This window comes from Astyanax mexicanus, chromosome 17, assembly GCF_023375975.1.
Source record: "Astyanax mexicanus isolate ESR-SI-001 chromosome 17, AstMex3_surface, whole genome shotgun sequence".
Lineage (NCBI taxonomy): Eukaryota > Metazoa > Chordata > Actinopteri > Characiformes > Acestrorhamphidae > Astyanax > Astyanax mexicanus.
The window spans coordinates 32,500,820-32,519,072 of NC_064424.1; the positions used below are offsets into that span (position 1 = coordinate 32,500,820).

At 41.1% G+C, this 18,253-nt stretch overlaps 1 protein-coding gene across 3 annotated transcripts; it reads right to left on the reverse strand.

Annotated features, from left to right (window-relative positions):
* Positions 1-97: 97 nt before the first annotated feature.
* On the reverse strand, positions 98-16,391 carry LOC103036378 (uncharacterized protein KIAA2026). 3 transcript variants are annotated; one of them, XM_015607560.3, is made up of 9 exons: positions 15,969-16,391; positions 13,259-14,011; positions 12,216-12,416; positions 8,310-9,796; positions 7,555-7,634; positions 6,101-6,190; positions 5,462-5,577; positions 5,143-5,336; positions 98-4,438 (listed from the first exon to the last, which is right to left on the reverse strand). In XM_015607560.3, exons 2-9 carry the CDS (start codon positions 13,852-13,854, stop codon positions 774-776), a joined length of 6,429 nt encoding a protein of 2,142 aa, XP_015463046.3. In that variant the 5' UTR covers positions 13,855-14,011; positions 15,969-16,391; the 3' UTR covers positions 98-773. The 3 variants fall into 3 exon arrangements, with proteins under 3 accessions (XP_015463046.3, XP_007230667.3, XP_007230666.3); XM_007230605.4 differs by having other exon boundaries at positions 7,555-7,631; positions 15,883-16,391; XM_007230604.4 differs by having other exon boundaries at positions 15,883-16,391.
* Between the last annotated feature and the right edge of the window lie 1,862 nt (positions 16,392-18,253).

An 18,253-nucleotide genomic window follows, 5' to 3' on the forward strand; every position in this document is an offset into this window, starting at 1 on the left:
TGATATAAGCCAATACAACCATATCTCGCAGAAAATAAAAATGTCTGCTAATCTATTCGCATTTAGAAACAGTCAGTAATAATTGACAAATATCATGTTGTCTGGTAAAGAACAAAGCACTGCATTTATTTCCTTCTTATCCAATATGAGTGGTCCAAAATAACTACTACAACATTGTGAAAGGTCCAAAGAAGGCAATTTAATAAATAATTCTAATTCCCAACATGTAAACTAGACAGTCAAAGGATACCATCAGATGGCAGTACTATAATAGGTGCTAAAGTTTTAAAGTCTGTGTGCAAACTCAAGAAAAAATAACTGTTCAAAGATCAAATTCACTATGCTCAAACTCACTACCATAGGCAAGAGGTGAGAGTGACCTGAACTAAACTGGTAAACATACGCTAAGTGTGCATGAAGATAAAAAAAAAAATCATTTAATGATTTTGTCAATGGCAAAATGCTACAAAATATTCACATACTTTTTCTGAATTTTTTTTTTTCCATTTTTGCATTTTTTTTCTAATGGTGTAGGAAATTCTCAAGAAATGGTTTACAATGTACACAACAGATAATTAAAATCTGAATCAAATCCTGACAGCATGTTTACCTACCATTGCTGCTGTAAAAACAGTATAGAAAAGTGCTTAATGGAAAGACCTAAACCTTAAAATTCCGGGACCAAAAAGGAAAAACAAGGGAACCTATGCTATCCCACTACTTTCAACAACCTTTAACAAATGTCCATTTGTTTAATTTAAGACAGCAAAATGTCAGTAATTAGGTCCCTTTGGATTAACTGATAAAATCCTCTGGGAATCAAGTGTGTTCAAAACAGGTCCAGTCACACTACTACAGGTGGTAACAACAGTTTGTGCGGTCATCGAATTTGCCATCACTGGGAGATTCTGTAGGGTTGGACATCCAACTACATTCAAAATTGCACCATCAGGACTCAACAACAGTTTACTCGGGGGATGGATGGGATGCACACCTGGGAGCTGCACTGGGGCCTTGCCTTGAACCTGAGATGGGTTAGGTATGACAACTGGCATTCTAATACTTCCAGGTTGTACACCCCTTACAGGCTGACAACGTGCCATAATAAGAGTATTAACGGATGGAGGAACAGTTGCAGTGGGTGTGGCTTGACTACAGCTGATAGTACTTCCGATTGGCGGAACAGTTGCCACAGGTAAGGTCTGCATCCTCGATACAGTGCTACTCATAGGTGGCATAGCAATCATCGGGGATGCCCGAGAAATTACGCCTTTCGCCGGTGATGCAACTGGAGTGAGCTGGGGTTGATGTGGTGTACTTAGAAGTCCTGTCTGCAAAAGAGCAGGTGTGGCCATGCTCTGCAGACTTTTCGGCAACTGTGAGGAAACAGCAACGATTTCTTTTGGGCTGGTGGGAATATTATGTGAAAGTGTAACACATTGTTCTTTTCCTCCAGAGCTTAAAAAGGAAGGAAGTCTTACTACGTTTGTCAGGCTTTGTTGCCCAGATGATATGGCTGCTCCTACCGAAGTTACTTGTGCAAGAACGGTAGAATTAGTAGAGACCAGTGGGACTCGGACTGCAGTTGAATGTTGCTGAATTGGCACAGATGTTCCAACTTTTGCTGGTAGGTTAACAGGCATACAATTTGACTGCATCCCTGGTGCTACCATTCTAGGACCTTGAACAACATGAGTTAAGGGAAGATGATTTAAAGCACCTGCCTCCCTCAGGACTGGAGGCACAGGACTAGTCCCAACTGGAAGTGCAGGGCAGACTGCAGGGCTTGAGAAGAAAAGAACATGACTGCCAGGTCCAAGGCCTTGAGCAGGTACCACAAATCTCATGTTGTTGATGAACAGCTGGGTTCCAGGAGCAAGTGGGGCATTAGTATTGATCACAACTTTTTCCTGCACTGAAGAGGAGCCTGGGACGGGACTTCTAACCACAGGAGTCAAACCTTGTTGAGGTGCTGAAGGAGGGGTGCCTGGTATGGGTGTTGCTGTTGTGCTCAGTGTTAAAGGATTAGGGACTCTTGCCACAGTAGTAATGATCGAAGGTTTAATAGGTGAGGGAACCATAGCCACAGTTGGACTAGCCCATGTTTTGTCTGCCATTAGTCCTCTTGGTAAAGTAGTATCTTTGTTAAATATGCTTCCCAAAGAAGGACTTGCTAGGTTTGTATTTGAGCTGGTAACCACAGATTCTGTTGTAATTTTGTTATTTTGAAGGATGCTTGATATTGAGGCTGTGGATGGCAACTGCAGCTTTTGATCTACTGCTGTAAGAAGCGCAGAAGAGGCCATATGACCATTGCCATAAGTTGAAAACGTGACTGTTTTCCCATCAGCAGATCCAGTTAGTTTAACAGGAGCTTTGACATTGAGTGGAGCACAACTATTAGCTGCAGAGCTGTTCTTTTGCACAAAAACAAGCCCACTGGAGGATGTTGCAAGTACACTCGACATGGTCACAGGTATGACAGTTGTGGTAGTGTCATTCTGTTGGGCCAAATTCTTATTTGTGTCTGTTCCTTTGTCCACTATCCTAGCTGTTAACCCTGAAATATTGATACCCTGAACTTTAGTCAGTGTTCCAGTGGGTGTGCTGCCAGTTGTCTGGGCAAGGTTGGGGCCAGGTTTCATTGCATCAACTGCTATGGAAGCAGTTGTGGCTGTACTGCTGGACCCAGACATTACAGATCCTTTAGGAATAGTAACTGTAGAACATCCAGAGACAGACTGACTCATAAACAAGACCCTTGAACCAGGAACAGCAGATGGTACAGGAGCACCAGTGGGCATACTGGTCGTTGCCGCAGAGATTTCGGTCTTGGGTGCGACAAGGAAAACTTTCTGGAAGGTGGATTGCTCTGGCACAATGCTGCTTGCTTGAAACCTCTTTAGAGGAGACTGGACTAGACCTTTTGAGGCAGTGGTCTGAGGGACACCTTGGACAGCCCTGGCAGTTGAAAGAACACCAGAATTGCTTTGTGAAGATGCTGGAAATAATGAATTAACACTGTTTAATGTCTGGCCAGTTTTTGTTAGACTGCCAGAGAGAGATGCTAGAGAAACAGCAGAGTCTTTGCTCAAAGTTACTGCAGAACTTGTTCTATCCAGTAGAGGAGATTGGTTGACATATTTTATTGGTGACTGGGGCAGAGATTTTGAGGAATTACCCTGGTTGTTTAGAGAAGAGTTGATAGGCAATAACGTAGCAGCGGTAGTCGTATGAGGTGCCTGAGCTGTAGAGGCTCCTATTGCGGAAGACTTAGAGACATAAAAGGGTTGAAACTGGGGGAGCATAGTGAAAACAGGGCTGGTTGGTAAGGAACTTGCTCCACTCTGTTCTGAAGTCTGCACCTTCACCACTCCAGTGTTGCCACCTCTTGTTGTAACAAGAATGGACTGAGAGTCTCTGATGCATACTGTCTTTAACTCTTGCTTAGCATCACATTTGTTGGAATTAGTAGAAGGTGAAGAAAGTGTAGGGGACAGATTTGGCAGTGAGGGTGGTTCAGTAGTCTTTTTAGGGGCAGGCGAAGTTCTGCAAGATGTTATTTGTAACTTTTGCAAGCTAGGTGAAACAGCAGGTGAAGGTTTGTTTGCAAGGCTGGTATCTTTTAAAGGAGCCACCTGCTGGACAGGGATCTTGTTTTCTGGCACAGTGGACACAGGTGAATTGGACAAAACCACAGCAGCCTTGGAAGTGGGAACCGTTTGTTGGATGTTGGATGGCAACTGAGTTTTTGTTTCTTCAGTCCTTTGAATGAGCAAGTTTGAGGGAAGAATTATAACCTGTTGCATTATCTTTTCTCCTGTTTTCTGGTCCATAACGGGCTGCACTGAAAACTTAAATGGGGTGCCATCTTTCTGAACTACACTCAAACCTTCTGATGTGTTATAAACAACCTTCACGGAGTTGCTTGTTGCAGATGATGTAACAGGTGTTTGTGTTCTTGTGGTGACCAGGGCTGGCTGTGGTGCCAGCTGACCGGTGGTGGTAGGTTCTGTAGGGGCTACAGCTGCTGTCCTATTTGGCAGCGGCCGGGCATGAGCCATTGAAGTAGCTTGTGGATGATTCATTAACGTTACTTTATTTCCAACACTCTTGGCCAGTAATGCCTGAATTGGCTTGCAGTTCCTCTGGAAAGTACCCAGAGGTACAGTTATTTCTTTATCTCTTTCTGTGACTTGAAGGTTTGCTCTTGTTGTAGTCTGGTCCCTGGATGTGACCTCAGACTGAGGTTCAGGAAACACAGAATCATCACCAACCAGCTTCCCTCTTTTGCTTGGACTTAAGTCATCATCTAAGCCACTACTCTGGCGACGCTTCGAGCTTCGAGTCAAAGGTCTAAACTCTGTCAGTGCTGTAAGAACTTCTGGTTCATTGATCAGGTGTCCTGATGAGTCGATTCTGGGATGATTTTCACACTCTGCAGAAAACAATTCCAAAAATTTCAGTCACCACTTGGGTAAATGTGAACAGTAGGAACATTTGAAATAAGACTTTTACAACCCCAGATCAGAAAAGATTGAGACAATACGCAAAATGTATAAAAGGTGTTAAACATTTACTTTGACTTGTATTTGATTGCAAACAGTATGCGCCCAAGATATTTCATGCTTTGTCTGTTCATTTCATTTGTTAATATACACGTGGTTACAAAAAAATGGGCTGAGGATCTTTGGTTTGTAGGTAATATTGGAAAAGATTTGTGTATTTTTCCCTTAAATACAAGCCTAAGCTGAACACCCGTGACCTCTCATCCACTAGGCGGCACTGCATCAGGAACTGCCATTCAACAATAGCTGAATAGAATCACAATGGCAAGGTATGGAGGCGTTTAAAACAGAAAAAATATTGGCAAACCTGTATTGTTGCTCATTTTCAATAGCAGCCACACAATGAATGCGTCGCACCTCGCAATAGTGACTGACGTGAGAGCTGAGTAATGGATTTGTTCATATCCATTTGTTCACTGATCATAGAAAATATGAAATACCTTGAGCTTATACTGTCTACAGTGAAATAAAACTTTTTTCTGATTTGCAGTTGCAAAAATGATTGAAGTAAAGTTCTGTGATTTCTTCAATCTATCTGTGCTTAACAAAGAAAAAAATGTTTGTTTTAAAGCACCTGTTGCTTCAGATTCTCTTCTTAAAGCTCTTTCACTTTTGATGTCATCCTCGGTCAATTCTCTGCTAATCTCTGAAGAAGAGACTTTTTTACATGCCCCCCGGTTTCCTTCAGGTCCAGTGCTTTCCTCTCTTGTAAAGTTTTCATATTCGGGATGCTTTTTAAAGTCGTCATTCTCCTTTTTCAATCTGGCTCTGATGGGAGAATAAAGTTAAATTAGCAATTCCAACATCCAAATTCAAACCATCTTGATTAAATCCTCTACCAGCTGAACAATAAATCTAGTAACATTAACTGTGATGGATTAAAAGATATTTACCTGTTTCTTTGAAAGGCCTTGAGCAGTTTCTGTTCCCATGGTAACAACTCATTCAACAGTCTTATGAGCGTAATGTGAAGCTCCTTCACTGATTCTCTTTTTACGTACCACCCTGCCTGAAATGTACAATTCAGAAACAATTTAAAGAGATGCTAAAAGCTTGTTTTGTATTTTTTTTAGAGAGGTATCCCGTAACCACATTCACATTCATCAATGTCTTTGTTTGCATATAAGCCTACGGGTTCACATATTTTGTTTACTCTGATAATAATCTGTTCTTTATAATTAAGGTTTTAAATAATGATAGTAACAGAAAACTAAGCCAGAATAATGAAGACGAAGTTTGAATGAATCATATTGTGTAATTTAAATTTAGTTCACAGCGGTGATGCCAAATCATGCTTCCATATTACAATATGTGATGGATTTTACTGTGAAAGCATGATTTAGCCATTGAAGGTGCTGTCTGTTAGTCTTAAAGAAAGCAAAACCTTTTTGGCTCTGGATAAGGGTGTCTACCGAACACCATAATTGTCAAAGTACATTTAGTCAAATCTTTGTTTTTTTACATTAAATTCTTAGAGTAATACTCTTTAGTATAATAAATGTGTGCATATGTGTGCAGCCCTTCTTACTAACACATCTCTTTTTGGTGCTCTCCAACTCATCCAGCTCATCTTCTGTTTTACTGATGAGATTTCTCAGTTCATCTAAACTGGTGCAGACCAACTATGAGGGAGTTAAAAGAGAGAGAAAGAAATGTTATCATTCAAACAGGCAATTTAAAACTTTTAACTGTGACAATACTTTTAACATATCATCATCAATAATAGAGACTTAGCACATTTTTGGAAATTATATAATATTGGAATATTGAAATAGAGTCACGCTGCCCTCTACTGAGAGCTGCCTGAAAAGAAGCCAGTGCTTTTAGATTACCTTAGAACCTCACAACCTTTGCTTTTGTTGTAAACAATTTGAGTCTGCTGTTTAAAAAATCTCCAATACTGGGCTCAGACAAATAAATGTGAAAAACTGGAGCTGATAAAACTTTTTTCCCTGATAAAAACCCCATGAAAAGTCCAGTAGCGCTCTTTGTTCTGGGGTCCATACACGGGGTGAGCAGAACTAAAGCAAACGATGCTGTTAATAAAAATGCTCCTTCTTATGTGATGGGGACCTAGTCCTGCTCCTTCTTACGTGATGGGGACCTAGGTTTGGCTTGACCCACAATCTCTCAGTACACATAAAAGACGTTAGATCATTACATGTCCTTACATCCAAGGCGGAGGAAAAAATCTTCTCTTGGGTGTTCCAACAGCAGAATCACTTACTATCTTTAAAAGTCAACTAAAGAACCATCTCTTTTATAAACACCTAATAAAACACTGATCCCTATAAAAGATCTTACATTTCATGTCATGTTCGTTTCTCCACAGGTTCTTACAGAGTTTAGAAAATCTTCACGTTTAGAAAATAGTAATTGTTTCACTAAAAGCAAAATGCTTGTGTAGTTTATTTGTGGTAATATTTAAAGTCTATAAAGAAAGTAGATTACTTAGCAGAGCTGAATGGCTGGGTAATGACTTGTTACACACCCCTTTATTTAGTCTTTCTTTTATGCTTATCTTGGAACATCAGAGTCTGTTCATTTTCATTAGAAGCCACGAACTAAAGCTTCCCTCACTACTGAGCGCTGAGTGTACTACTGAGCGTTTCATATCGGTGTCTGTGTGAAAAGGCTTTAAGTCTCCAAACTCCAGCAGCAGACTAGGTCAGTATTACCCTCAGTATTCATTCTTCAACCCTTTGACCTGTTTGTTTTTATTTTTGTTGCACCCACTGCAGTACCTGATGGACTGTTTGCTACTGCTGCATGTAATAAAAGGAGTACAAACTACCAGATTGTTCAAAAATAAATTTTAAAACTTTTGTAGATTGCAGACTGGCACAATCACACGGCTAAAACGTGACAGAAAATTAAGAAAGAACGAAAATCAGGGGAAAGAACTTGTACAGTGCTCTCGGAACAAGGTTTCCTATAGAACTGAATCTCTCTAAACAGATTATTATTAGAAATTAGCATGGCTTACCTTAAATTTTGGCTCCACTGGGAGTTGTGGAGGCTCCTTGATTTTTTGTCCAGCTGTCCTGGAATCAAGCTTTCCACCTACTGACAGACAACAAGAACATTCATTCCATGTGACTGATACTTCAGAACAACGTTTAATAAACCCTCTGATAAATCACTGCAACAGGCTGAAACTAAATGGCATGAGTTCATTTGAGATAATCAATGTAAGACAGTAACCTAGCACACAAGTCTCTATGTAAGTTGGCCCAAATACATTGTAGTCAACTGTAAAGATGCCTGAGATCTGGGAGAGCATTTAATTTAAAGAATTCAATTAACTGAGGGGTCGTAGTAATGAGGACAAATGTGAGGAAACAAACAATAAGGAACATTTGTGCGGGAACCTGTTAGTATAGCCTTACTCTAACAAGACAAGACACCCATATACAATATAGATGCTCTTGGCACTTCCGTGCAGTGAACACACTTATACACACTAGCAAGTACACTCAGAAGACACACACAGTGATACAGTGAGAACACATGCCCGGATCAGTGGGAAGCCATGCATTGGCTATACAATAGAAAAAGAAAAAAGAACCAGTGTTGTGCCGCCAGCAGTATGGGTACAACAGATTACGCTGGTAATTCCTGCATCTACTGTGTATTAATCTTCATTTATAAACAGAAATAAAAAAATAGAGAGTTGAATTATGCGCAAAATGAAAAATAGTCAACCTATTGCTAGAATCGATCTTACTTTCTCTCACTCACCTATATTTTGCTGCTTCCTTTTATCCTTCTTCTTCATATTGGTGGTGGTGATGCTGATGGCGGCAGTTTCGGGCAATGTGCATTTGGCCACTCTGGCAAGACGAACTTTTTCCAGGCCCAGCTTGCCTGTCCCTGCCTTGACCTCAATTGATTTCTCTTTCTTTTTCTTTCTTGTCTTTCTTTTGGTGTGCGTTCTTCCTACTTCATCCCCAGAGTGGACGGCTTGCTGAAGATACATGGATCTGGTTCTGTCAGCCTCAGCCTTGAAGCAAATGCATGAACAACTCTCTTGTTTGGCATCTGAGCTCATAGGGCATTTTGGACAAGGACCTCTGCCCTGAAAGGGCATGTCATTTTGTGCAGTGTCCACGAAGAACTGCGAGGAAGATTTTAAAGTGTCTGTGCTCGGAGAGATTGCAGGAGATTTCCCTTTGTAGCAGATTTCCCCTACCTTAAGGCAAGGTTCACTGTCAGAAATGTCGTCTAGTTCTTTTAACTTAACTCTTGGCTCTACCTTCAAGGGGCCTCCCTTTATGCCTACAGGACTGTGCAACTCTTCTTTATGCAGGAACAGAAATTTTTTAGGACTTTTTTGATCTGACTCACTTTCTTCCGAACTGTCATCTGTGTCTTGAAGTGAATCACTGTCGCACATCCACGGATCAAGTTCCCTGATGCTGGAGTCGCTGTTCTCCTCTTTGACCTTAAGATATCTTCCCTGTATGACAGCAGAGACATTATTGGACCCCTCTACTCCCACTTCACGCTGTAGTTTCTTCACGTGGAATGGGGGCAAGGGGAAGTTCAGTGGCGTACATGGGCTCTGGCAGTAAATTCGCAAATCCGCACCACAGAAATGCGGGAAGTGTATGTAGGCATTTTCCTCGCTATCGTAGCCCAGGATGGACTCTCTGCACTCGTGTATTGGCTGCCCAAGGACAGCGTCCTGTACGTCCTTTTGTGTCTCGTACACATTATCGCAAAGTCCTTTGAGCAACCAGACACGCTGATTGAAGGGAAGCAGATGAAAGGCCATTTTCTCCAACGGACTCATCACACCCAACGTCCAAAAAAATTGATGGCAAAGGCCCAGCTGTTCTGCATGTGCCACCTGGTCCTCCGCCCGGCCCACCTCCTGGTACCAGCCCAGAACCTTCTGCCGTAGCTCTGCCTCCCAGCGGCGGTAGGGTAGGGCAGGGCGCCTGTGAAGCGTTGCTCTGCGATTGGGCTGGCACAGCAGGGAGCTCATGACCTTGGCCAAGAAAGAGCTGCAGCGGGGCATGAGCAGACAGCGCTCCAGCTCAAAGAAAACAATTTCAGGCAGGTTTAGAGCTGTCTGGGCCAGGCACAGGAAATGGCCGATGGCAGGAAGTTCCCACATAGTGCTGATGGGCCACGGCTCTGCAAGAGAAAGCAGGCTACTCTCCCACTCCTCTACTTCTTTTGCTGATGCTTCCTCAGCCTCCTTCTTCTCAAGCTCTCGTTGCCTGCGCAACAAAAGAACAACTGTCAGAAAAATGATGTCATAGCGCATTATCACATTAGTAATACTTCATCTTGGTTGATGACCCTCACTGGTGTCAAGCAAAGTTCCTTAGTTCCCGTTCCTTTAATGTTGTATATACAGTTATATATAAGTGTATACACTTTTCTGTTTTAAAGCATATTTGAAAAGTATTTTGCTGTGCTGTAAAGGACTACACAATGGAAAATGGAAACTGTAAAACATCAAATGCAAAAACATTCCAAAATGTGCAAGTAATAATTACAAAATGATGCCCAGGGTGCCTTGTTTTTTTTTAAACACAGTGTTCAAATCTAGAGGCAGAAACCTCAAAAATGACTAATGAAAAATGCCATTATTTCATTATTTATTATTTTTATATGTATGATTATTATACACTGCTCAAAAAAATAAAGGGAACACTCACATAACACATCCTAGATCTGAATGAATGAAATATTCTCATTGAATACTTTGTTCTGTACAAAGTTGAATGTGCTGACAACAAAATCACACAAAAATCATCAATGGAAATCAAATTTATTAACCAATGGAGGCCTGGATTTGGAGCCACACACAAAATTAAAGTGAAAAAACACACTACAGGCTGATCCAACTTTAATGTAATGTCCTTAAAACAAGTCAAAATGAGGCTCAGTATTGTGTGTGGCCTACACGTGCCTGTATGACCTCCCTACAACGCCTGGGCATGCTCCTGATGAGGTGGCGGATGGTCTCCTCCCAGACCTGGACTAAAGCATCCGCCAACTCCTGGACAGTCTGTGGTGCAACGTGACGTTGGTGGATGGAGCGAGACATGATGTCCCAGATGTGCTCAATCGGATTCAGGTCTGGGGAACGGGCGGGCCAGTCCATAGCTTCAATGCCTTCATCTTGCAGGAACTGCTGACACACTCCAGCCACATGAGGTCTAGCATTGTCCTGCATTAGGAGGAACCCAGGGCCAACCGCACCAGCATATGGTCTGACAAGGGGTCTGAGGATCTCATCTCGGTACCTAATGGCAGTCAGGCTACCTCTGGTGAGCACATGGAGGGCTGTGCGGCCCTCCAAAGAAATGCCACCCCACACCATTACTGACCCACTGCCAAACCGGTCATGCTGAAGGATGTTGCAGGCAGCAGACCGCTCTCCACGGCGTCTCCAGACTCTGTCACGTCTGTCATGTGCTCAGTGTGAACCTGCTTTCATCTGTGAAGAGCACAAGGCGCCAGTGGCGAATTTGCCAATCCTGGTGTTCTCTGGCAAATGCCAAGCGTCCTGCACGGTGTTGGGCTGTGAGCACAACCCCCATCTGTGGACGTCGGGCCCTCATACCATCCTCATGGAGTCGGTTTCTAACCGTTTGTGCAGACACATGCACATTTGTGGCCTGTCATTTTGCAGGGCTCTGGCAGTGCTCCTCCTGTTCCTTCTTGCACAAAGGCGGAGGTAGCGGTCCTGCTGCTGGGTTGTTGCCCTCCTACGGCCTCCTCCACGTCTCCTGGTGTACTGGCCTGTCCCCTGGTAGCGCCTCCAGCCTCTGGACACTACGCTGACAGACACAGCAAACCTTCTTGCCACAGCTCGCATTGATGTGCCATCCTGGATGAGCTGCACTACCTGAGCCACTTGTGTGGGTTGTAGAGTCCGTCTCATGCTACCACGAGTGTGAAAGCACCACCAACATTCAAAACTGACCAAAACATCAGCCAGACAACATAGGTTCTGAGAAGTGGTCTGTGGTCCCCACCTGCAGAACCACTCCTTTATTGAGTGTGTCTTGCTAATTGCCAATAATTTCCACCTGTTGTCTATTCCATTTGCACAACAGCAGGTGAAATTGATTGTCAATCAGTGTTGCTTCCTAAGTGGACAGTTTAATTTCACAGAAGTTTGATTTACTTGGAGTTATATTGTGTTATTTGAGTGTTCCCTTTATTTTTTTGAGCAGTGTAGTATATAAAGTGCATACAGAATCGTTAGAAATCAAAAGACAAAAAACATTAACAAACTATTTTTAAACTTTTCAAATGGTAGCATATTTGTTTATGTGGTGAATTATTAGTGAAAATCGTTTTTGAGGAAACTGGTTGACTGGGTTCAATACAAAGAATTATACTGAATACTGAAATTATCCTGAAATATCCTGAATATTTTAAACACCAAATAAATAGCTCATATGTTAACATGTTATGTTAACTATTTAATGATCCTAAAAATGATTTGGAGACTATTTTATATAATAATGATTTTGTGAAATACAGTAATTTAGTAAGCAATTTCCACTTTATTTTGTTTTGTCTTTGTTTCTTCCAGTCACTTATCATTGCTATACTTGGAAAAAAACATTTCTGAAAGACAAAAAGAAGAAGCGGTGGCTGAAGATTTAAAGGCTGTACCTTTTCTCCTCTTTGGCTCTCTGCTGTTCCTCCAGTCTGAGGGCCTGAACCATGATGGACTCGCAGCCACCCACTGTAATGGCTGCCAGGTTCCTCGGCACTGACCGCCGCCTGGTAGAGGTGCCAGTTGGGCCTTTCTCGTCTTCTGTGCCAAAGCGCCCCCTAGAGGTCACAGCCAAGGTTGTTTTTTCTCTGAGGGGTCTATTAAGTGAAAATGAAAAAAAAAAAAAAACACTTAACTGTATGCAAGTTCCTATGGGTACAAATACATTATATGTCCAAATATTTGTGATAATTATTCTTAATATGCTGTATAAATCTTCACATAAGCCAAAATATTGTTCTAACAGACTGTAAAACCTGCTAGCTGATAGCACCCTGGATTTCCGGAACACCAAGGAATCTCAGTCTAACGCTTTCTGGCGGCATTTACATCCCACTAGCACTAGGGTTAGCAGCTAATGCTAAAGATAAACTTCACTGAAAACTCACCCTTAGACAAAATAGAAATCTGTGTAGATTAAGTGCCAATGCTGGTTTGACATATTTTTATTTTTAAGAATTACAGTTTTGTTTACGAAGGCGTTTCTCCCAGCTTCTTTATTAAAAGGGAAACATGACCACACCCTTACTCACTTTAATGTAGACATCCTTACTGTGCGCTAAAGTCTGTTGCTTAATGCACCTTATAATCTGGTGCCCCTTATGTATAAAAATAGATGTTAATTGATAGTGCACCTTATAATACAGTGCCCCTTATAACACTATAATACTCATATGAACTACATTCTGACCAAATGCAACAAACTAGTTAAAGGGCACTCTCTGAAGCTCTATAACGTTCATAAGATTCAACAGTCATTTTGGCACACTGTAATACACAACAGGAAGTCTACTGTTTCAGTCACACCGTCCTCTGTATTGCTGAAACGAGAGTACCCACATTGTTTTTAATGTGCCACCAAAACATTGCTACCAGTGCTAAACTTGATGAGTAACACTAAATTCTAAATCTAATTCTGCTCTGGTAAGCCATTTCTCACCGTGACAGAAGAATCAGCTTCTGCTCCAGAATGATCTCCAGCTTTTGTGCCTGTTTGGAGATCCAGTGGTCAACACTGTGGAACCTATAGCAGTTCTCCAGCATGAGGCGAAAATCTGCTACGAACTCGGTAATGCTCTCATATTCCCGGTTCACAAACTTGTTGTCCATCATTTTGAAGCTCATCTCATTCCCTCCTTTCTCGCCAGCGTTGATAGGGTGCCAGAATGGTGCGGTCAGAGCTTTGTGTTTCTCTGTCAGGAAACTGTGGAAGATTCTATAGGCCTGCTGCACCTCTGGAGTGATGTCGTCCTCATTCTCATCATCTTCTTCGTCGGCAGCGCTGGAGGAACAAGCATCAGATGAGGATCGGCTGTCGTCGGAGATCTCCGTCGTGTCCAAGTCGCTTTTGATACAGTGTGAAGTCGTGTTCTCTGAGGAAGAGCCATTGCACAGCTCTTCAGAAACCTGCCTGCATTCAGTTCCTCTGTACTTTGAGCCAGGCTGAGATGTGCTCCTGCAGAAGGCAGTGGGCAGCTCGTCTTGGAGATGGTTATGGAAAAACAAACGCTTATAGTCGTCACTGACGCCTGCCATGTCGTCACCACGCCGTGCAGCGTAGTTCAGTGCTTGTGGAGTGACATTCTCATTTAAGTCAGGTTGCGGCACTAGGAATTGATGAACTGATGAGGGCAGTCCCCAGTCATCGCTGTAGATTCACAACGTCATCTGAAGTCAGGTAAAGCCATAATTCCTAAAGGAAGGAGAAAAATGCAGAAAACACAAGTGTGACTCATTGTACTTTATAAGAAAAAAATAAGAATTAGTATAATAAATGAAATGTGATTATTTCAATCTTATTATTATAATAAAACAATTACAATTATATTAATGTAATTAGATAACTGTATATTTTTTACTATAAAATTTTAAATATAATTTGCCCCACCATTTACTTGTCCAAACCTCATCATTACTATAGATTTCACATATAGAGTTCAGTGTTTTGATGCAGATATTGATTGCAGATGTGTTCTAGTATGATCAGTTGATCACCGATACCAATCACATCTTTCCAAGTATTACTTGGTTATTTAATTGTTACTTGTATGTGGGTACTTCTTGGATTTATGCTCATTTACATATCTCTGACCAGTCAGCTGACAGCAATTCAAATCTTATGGATTCAAGGAGATTTTATTGTCATTCGCATCACATGTGGTACATGAGGTGGAACGAAATTGTGATCTCACAATCCAGTTTACACCCAAGAGCTGTTATTAAAATGGATATATAGATAAAATAAAGAATACAATACAAATAGAATATACAAAATAGATAAAGATAAATACCCCAAAAAATAAGAAAAAATAGAGAGAGTAGACAGGTTGCAGCAACATGAAGTCCAGAGTGCAAGTGTGCTATAGCAGCATGATATAGAATTATGATTATATGAGGAGTGTTTCAGGCTGCTTTTGGAGTAGGGTCCATTACAGGGCAGCCTAGTGGGTAAAGCACTAAGTTACTGATGACTGATGAGTTGTAGATTTCATACTGAGGTTTGACAAGCTGCCACTATTGGGCACCTGGGCAAAATCTTAACCTTCAATGATTACTACAAAGGGTTATCCACTGCTAAAAAAGTGTGATCTCTCTGGATATCACCGTGTGTAAGCTAACTAGTGTGTATTCAACTGCTTCCAGACTGCAAACACAGGCAATCTCTAAACAACTGGTGAAAAAAAACATTGATGAAAAAGATGATATGTGGAGGCCGCATCCGCACCCTACTGTTTATAAATGTGTTTGTGTGTGATGTGCATTCCTGTGACATTACTTGTAGGTAACACTGACTTCTCAAAGCATTTCTACAGTTTTCGAGTATATAAGTAAATAAAAGTAACAAAAGTTTTTTTTCTGTTATTTACAACTTTTTGGGTTTTAATTTGAAAAATGAAGAGAAAGATGGATGATCACAAGCCATTAAACCAAGCTGAACTGCTTGAATTTTTGCACCAGGAGCGACATAAAGTTATCCAAAAGCAGTGTGTAAGACTGGTGGAGGAGAATATACCCAAATGCTGTGATAAAAAAAAAACAGGGTTATTCCACCAAATATTGATTTCTGAACTTTATGAATATGAACTTGTTTTCTTTGTATTATTTGAGTTCTGAAAGATCTGCATCTTTTTTTGTTATTTCAGCTATTTCTTACTTTCTGCAAATAAATGCTCTAAATTCCAATATTTTTATTTGTAACTTGAAATGTTATCTGTAGTTTATGGAACAAAACAACAATGTTAATTTTACTCAAATATATGCCTATAAATAGCAAAATCAGAGAGATGGATTCAGAAACTGAAGTGGTCTCTTATTTTTTTCCAGAGCTGTATATAGCTACCTGTCAGACATGTAACCTAACTAAATAGCTAAGTAGCTTGTTAGCTAACTAATCAAACCTGCCAGGGGATGAGCCTACCTGACTAATAGACATCAGAACTGATATTTCTAGTCCCTTTACAGCTCTACAGGAGTTCAGACAGGTCAGTAATGCTATATATTTATCTGAGGACCTGCCCACGACTGTGTCCAGCTGTTAATACATTTGTATCTATCCATACGCACCAGTGCAGCCTCTCTGTGTGCTGTCTGCTCCCGGGAAAAGAGGTTCCTGACCCGGCAGGGCGCTGCTGCCGCTGTCCGCTACTCACCCGGAGCCCATTGTCTCCATCCAGGTCCACCAGGCCTGCAGTACAGTGTCTCCATTCCTGAGGTTCAGAAACTGCCTGAATACTGAGTGTTATCAGAGTTTATTCATGGAGTTTATTCAGAATCACAGCAGAAGCTGGAATTACTGAGCGCTGCTCGCTGTCTGTCTGTTTAATTCCCTGACGCGCTAACGAGCTAACAAGCCGCCGAGCTTCACAACATTCCGCCACAAAAGTTCACTGAGCGGCGAAACCTCCACACCCAGCGGCTCAGAGCGCAGAGTTACGGGATATTTAACCTGCTGCTGCCGTTAACTAAATTACAGTGAGAGCACCGCACAGAAAATACTGTTTATTAGCTTAGCTTAGCCTAGCAACCCGCTAGCGGAGCTTTAACTTCGAGCCCGGAATCTACTGCGCAGGCGCGCACGAGAAACCCGGTTGCCAGGTCGCGCGGTAGATCCGGCGTTTCTCTATAGTTCAAAAAAATATATATATTATTATTATTATTATTATTATTATTATTATTATTATTATTATTATTATTATTATTATTATAAAATGTAGTGTCTTTCAGAACCTTTCAGACATTTTTGTTTAAAAATAAGAGTTTAAAAATAAACATACAAAATAAAAGAATTTTGCAGAGGCAAGTATTTTGTAAACATGGAAAAATAACTTTAGGTTATTATTTAATAAAGTTAGATGCTTATAGTATTATGTACATGTATTAGACTTTTATTAATTTTAATTAAACTTACATAAAATATTAATATAGTTTGTACTGTGTACTTGCAGTGTTGAAAGGAACATTAAAATAATAATATAAAATATTGTTATTATTTTTTATAATTTTTTATACATATTTTTAAGGGAATCCCTTTTCACCTAAACATTGTTAGTGTGTTAGAGTCAGAACCACATTTAAAACCTTTAAATTAATCCTAATTTCAGCACTAACTTACATATATGAGGCAATGTTACATCATTTTTTAAATCAACATTAAAGGGTATACTGCAACCAAAAAAATGTTTATTCAATGATCTTTGCTATCAGACAACGTATTGTTTTGGTGCCCACAATGTTGAACTTGCGGGAGTCTACCGCATATCAATAACGGCTCCCTGATGCCCGCAAGTCAGATAAAATCTCCCGAAATCTAGAACAAGTGGCTCAAGAGTGCACACAAACACGCATGCAGGTGACAGACTTTTTCCCCAATCGAGTGTGGGGAAAAAGAGGGAGAGGGAGAGGAAGACTCTTCCTTTGTGTGAGTATTCATGAAGAGTATACAAAACAAAGAGTGTTCTGATTGGCCAGTTCTCTGCAAATAATCTATGACTCAGCCATTCAGTTTTTAGTGTGGGTGGGCAGTGTTTTTTCCTCTTCTGGATGGGATGCTTTCAGTGAGTAAAAGAAGGAACATCGTGTAAAAAAACAATGAAAGTCTTGTCCGCTGTACAGTTCGTAATAGTGATTTTAGCATTGCCCACGTGGTATTAATGATTGCAAAAGGCATGTTGAGATGAGTTAATGTGAATATATATATAAGTTGGGGGTTCCAAGTCCAGGTCCGGGGGTACCTCCCTGAAATTATTTTTTGCAACTTGGGATGCCTGCTCTTGTCACTGTGCGTAACGGGTAAATACTGGACATGGCGCCCCACACTGTTGTGCCTTTTTGTCTAGTTGCTGTGTGTGTGTGTGTGTGTATGTGTGTGTGTGTGTGTTTTAGTGGGTTTCCGTTTTACACAGCAGCAGCAGATGGATGTTTCTGGATTCCAAAAAGCATGAAGCATCCTTTTATGCTGTAAACATGCAGATTCGAGACTTACTAACAATACACACAGTCTCATTAACTTTATCAGAAACACCAACTACCCTGTGTTTCCACTCACTGGCCACTTTATTAGAAACACCTTCTACTACCTTGTGCTTCCACTTACTGGCCACTTTATTAGAAACACCCTACTATCACCTTGTGCTTCCACCCACTGGCCACTTTATTAGAAACACCTTCTACAGCCTTGTGCTTCCACTCACTGGCCACTTTATTAGAAACACCCTACTATCACCTTTTATTTCCACTCACTGGCCACTTTATTAGAAACATCTTCTACTACCTTGTGCTTCCACTTACTGGACACTTTATTAGAAACACCTACTACATACCTGTCAAGTTTTGAATTAAAAAATAAGGGAAATTTTCCGCCTCCCGCTTCGAGCCATCCCACTAGCCCAACCAAGGTTCAGTATCCCTTACATTTTAAGACAGGATTACAAGAAAT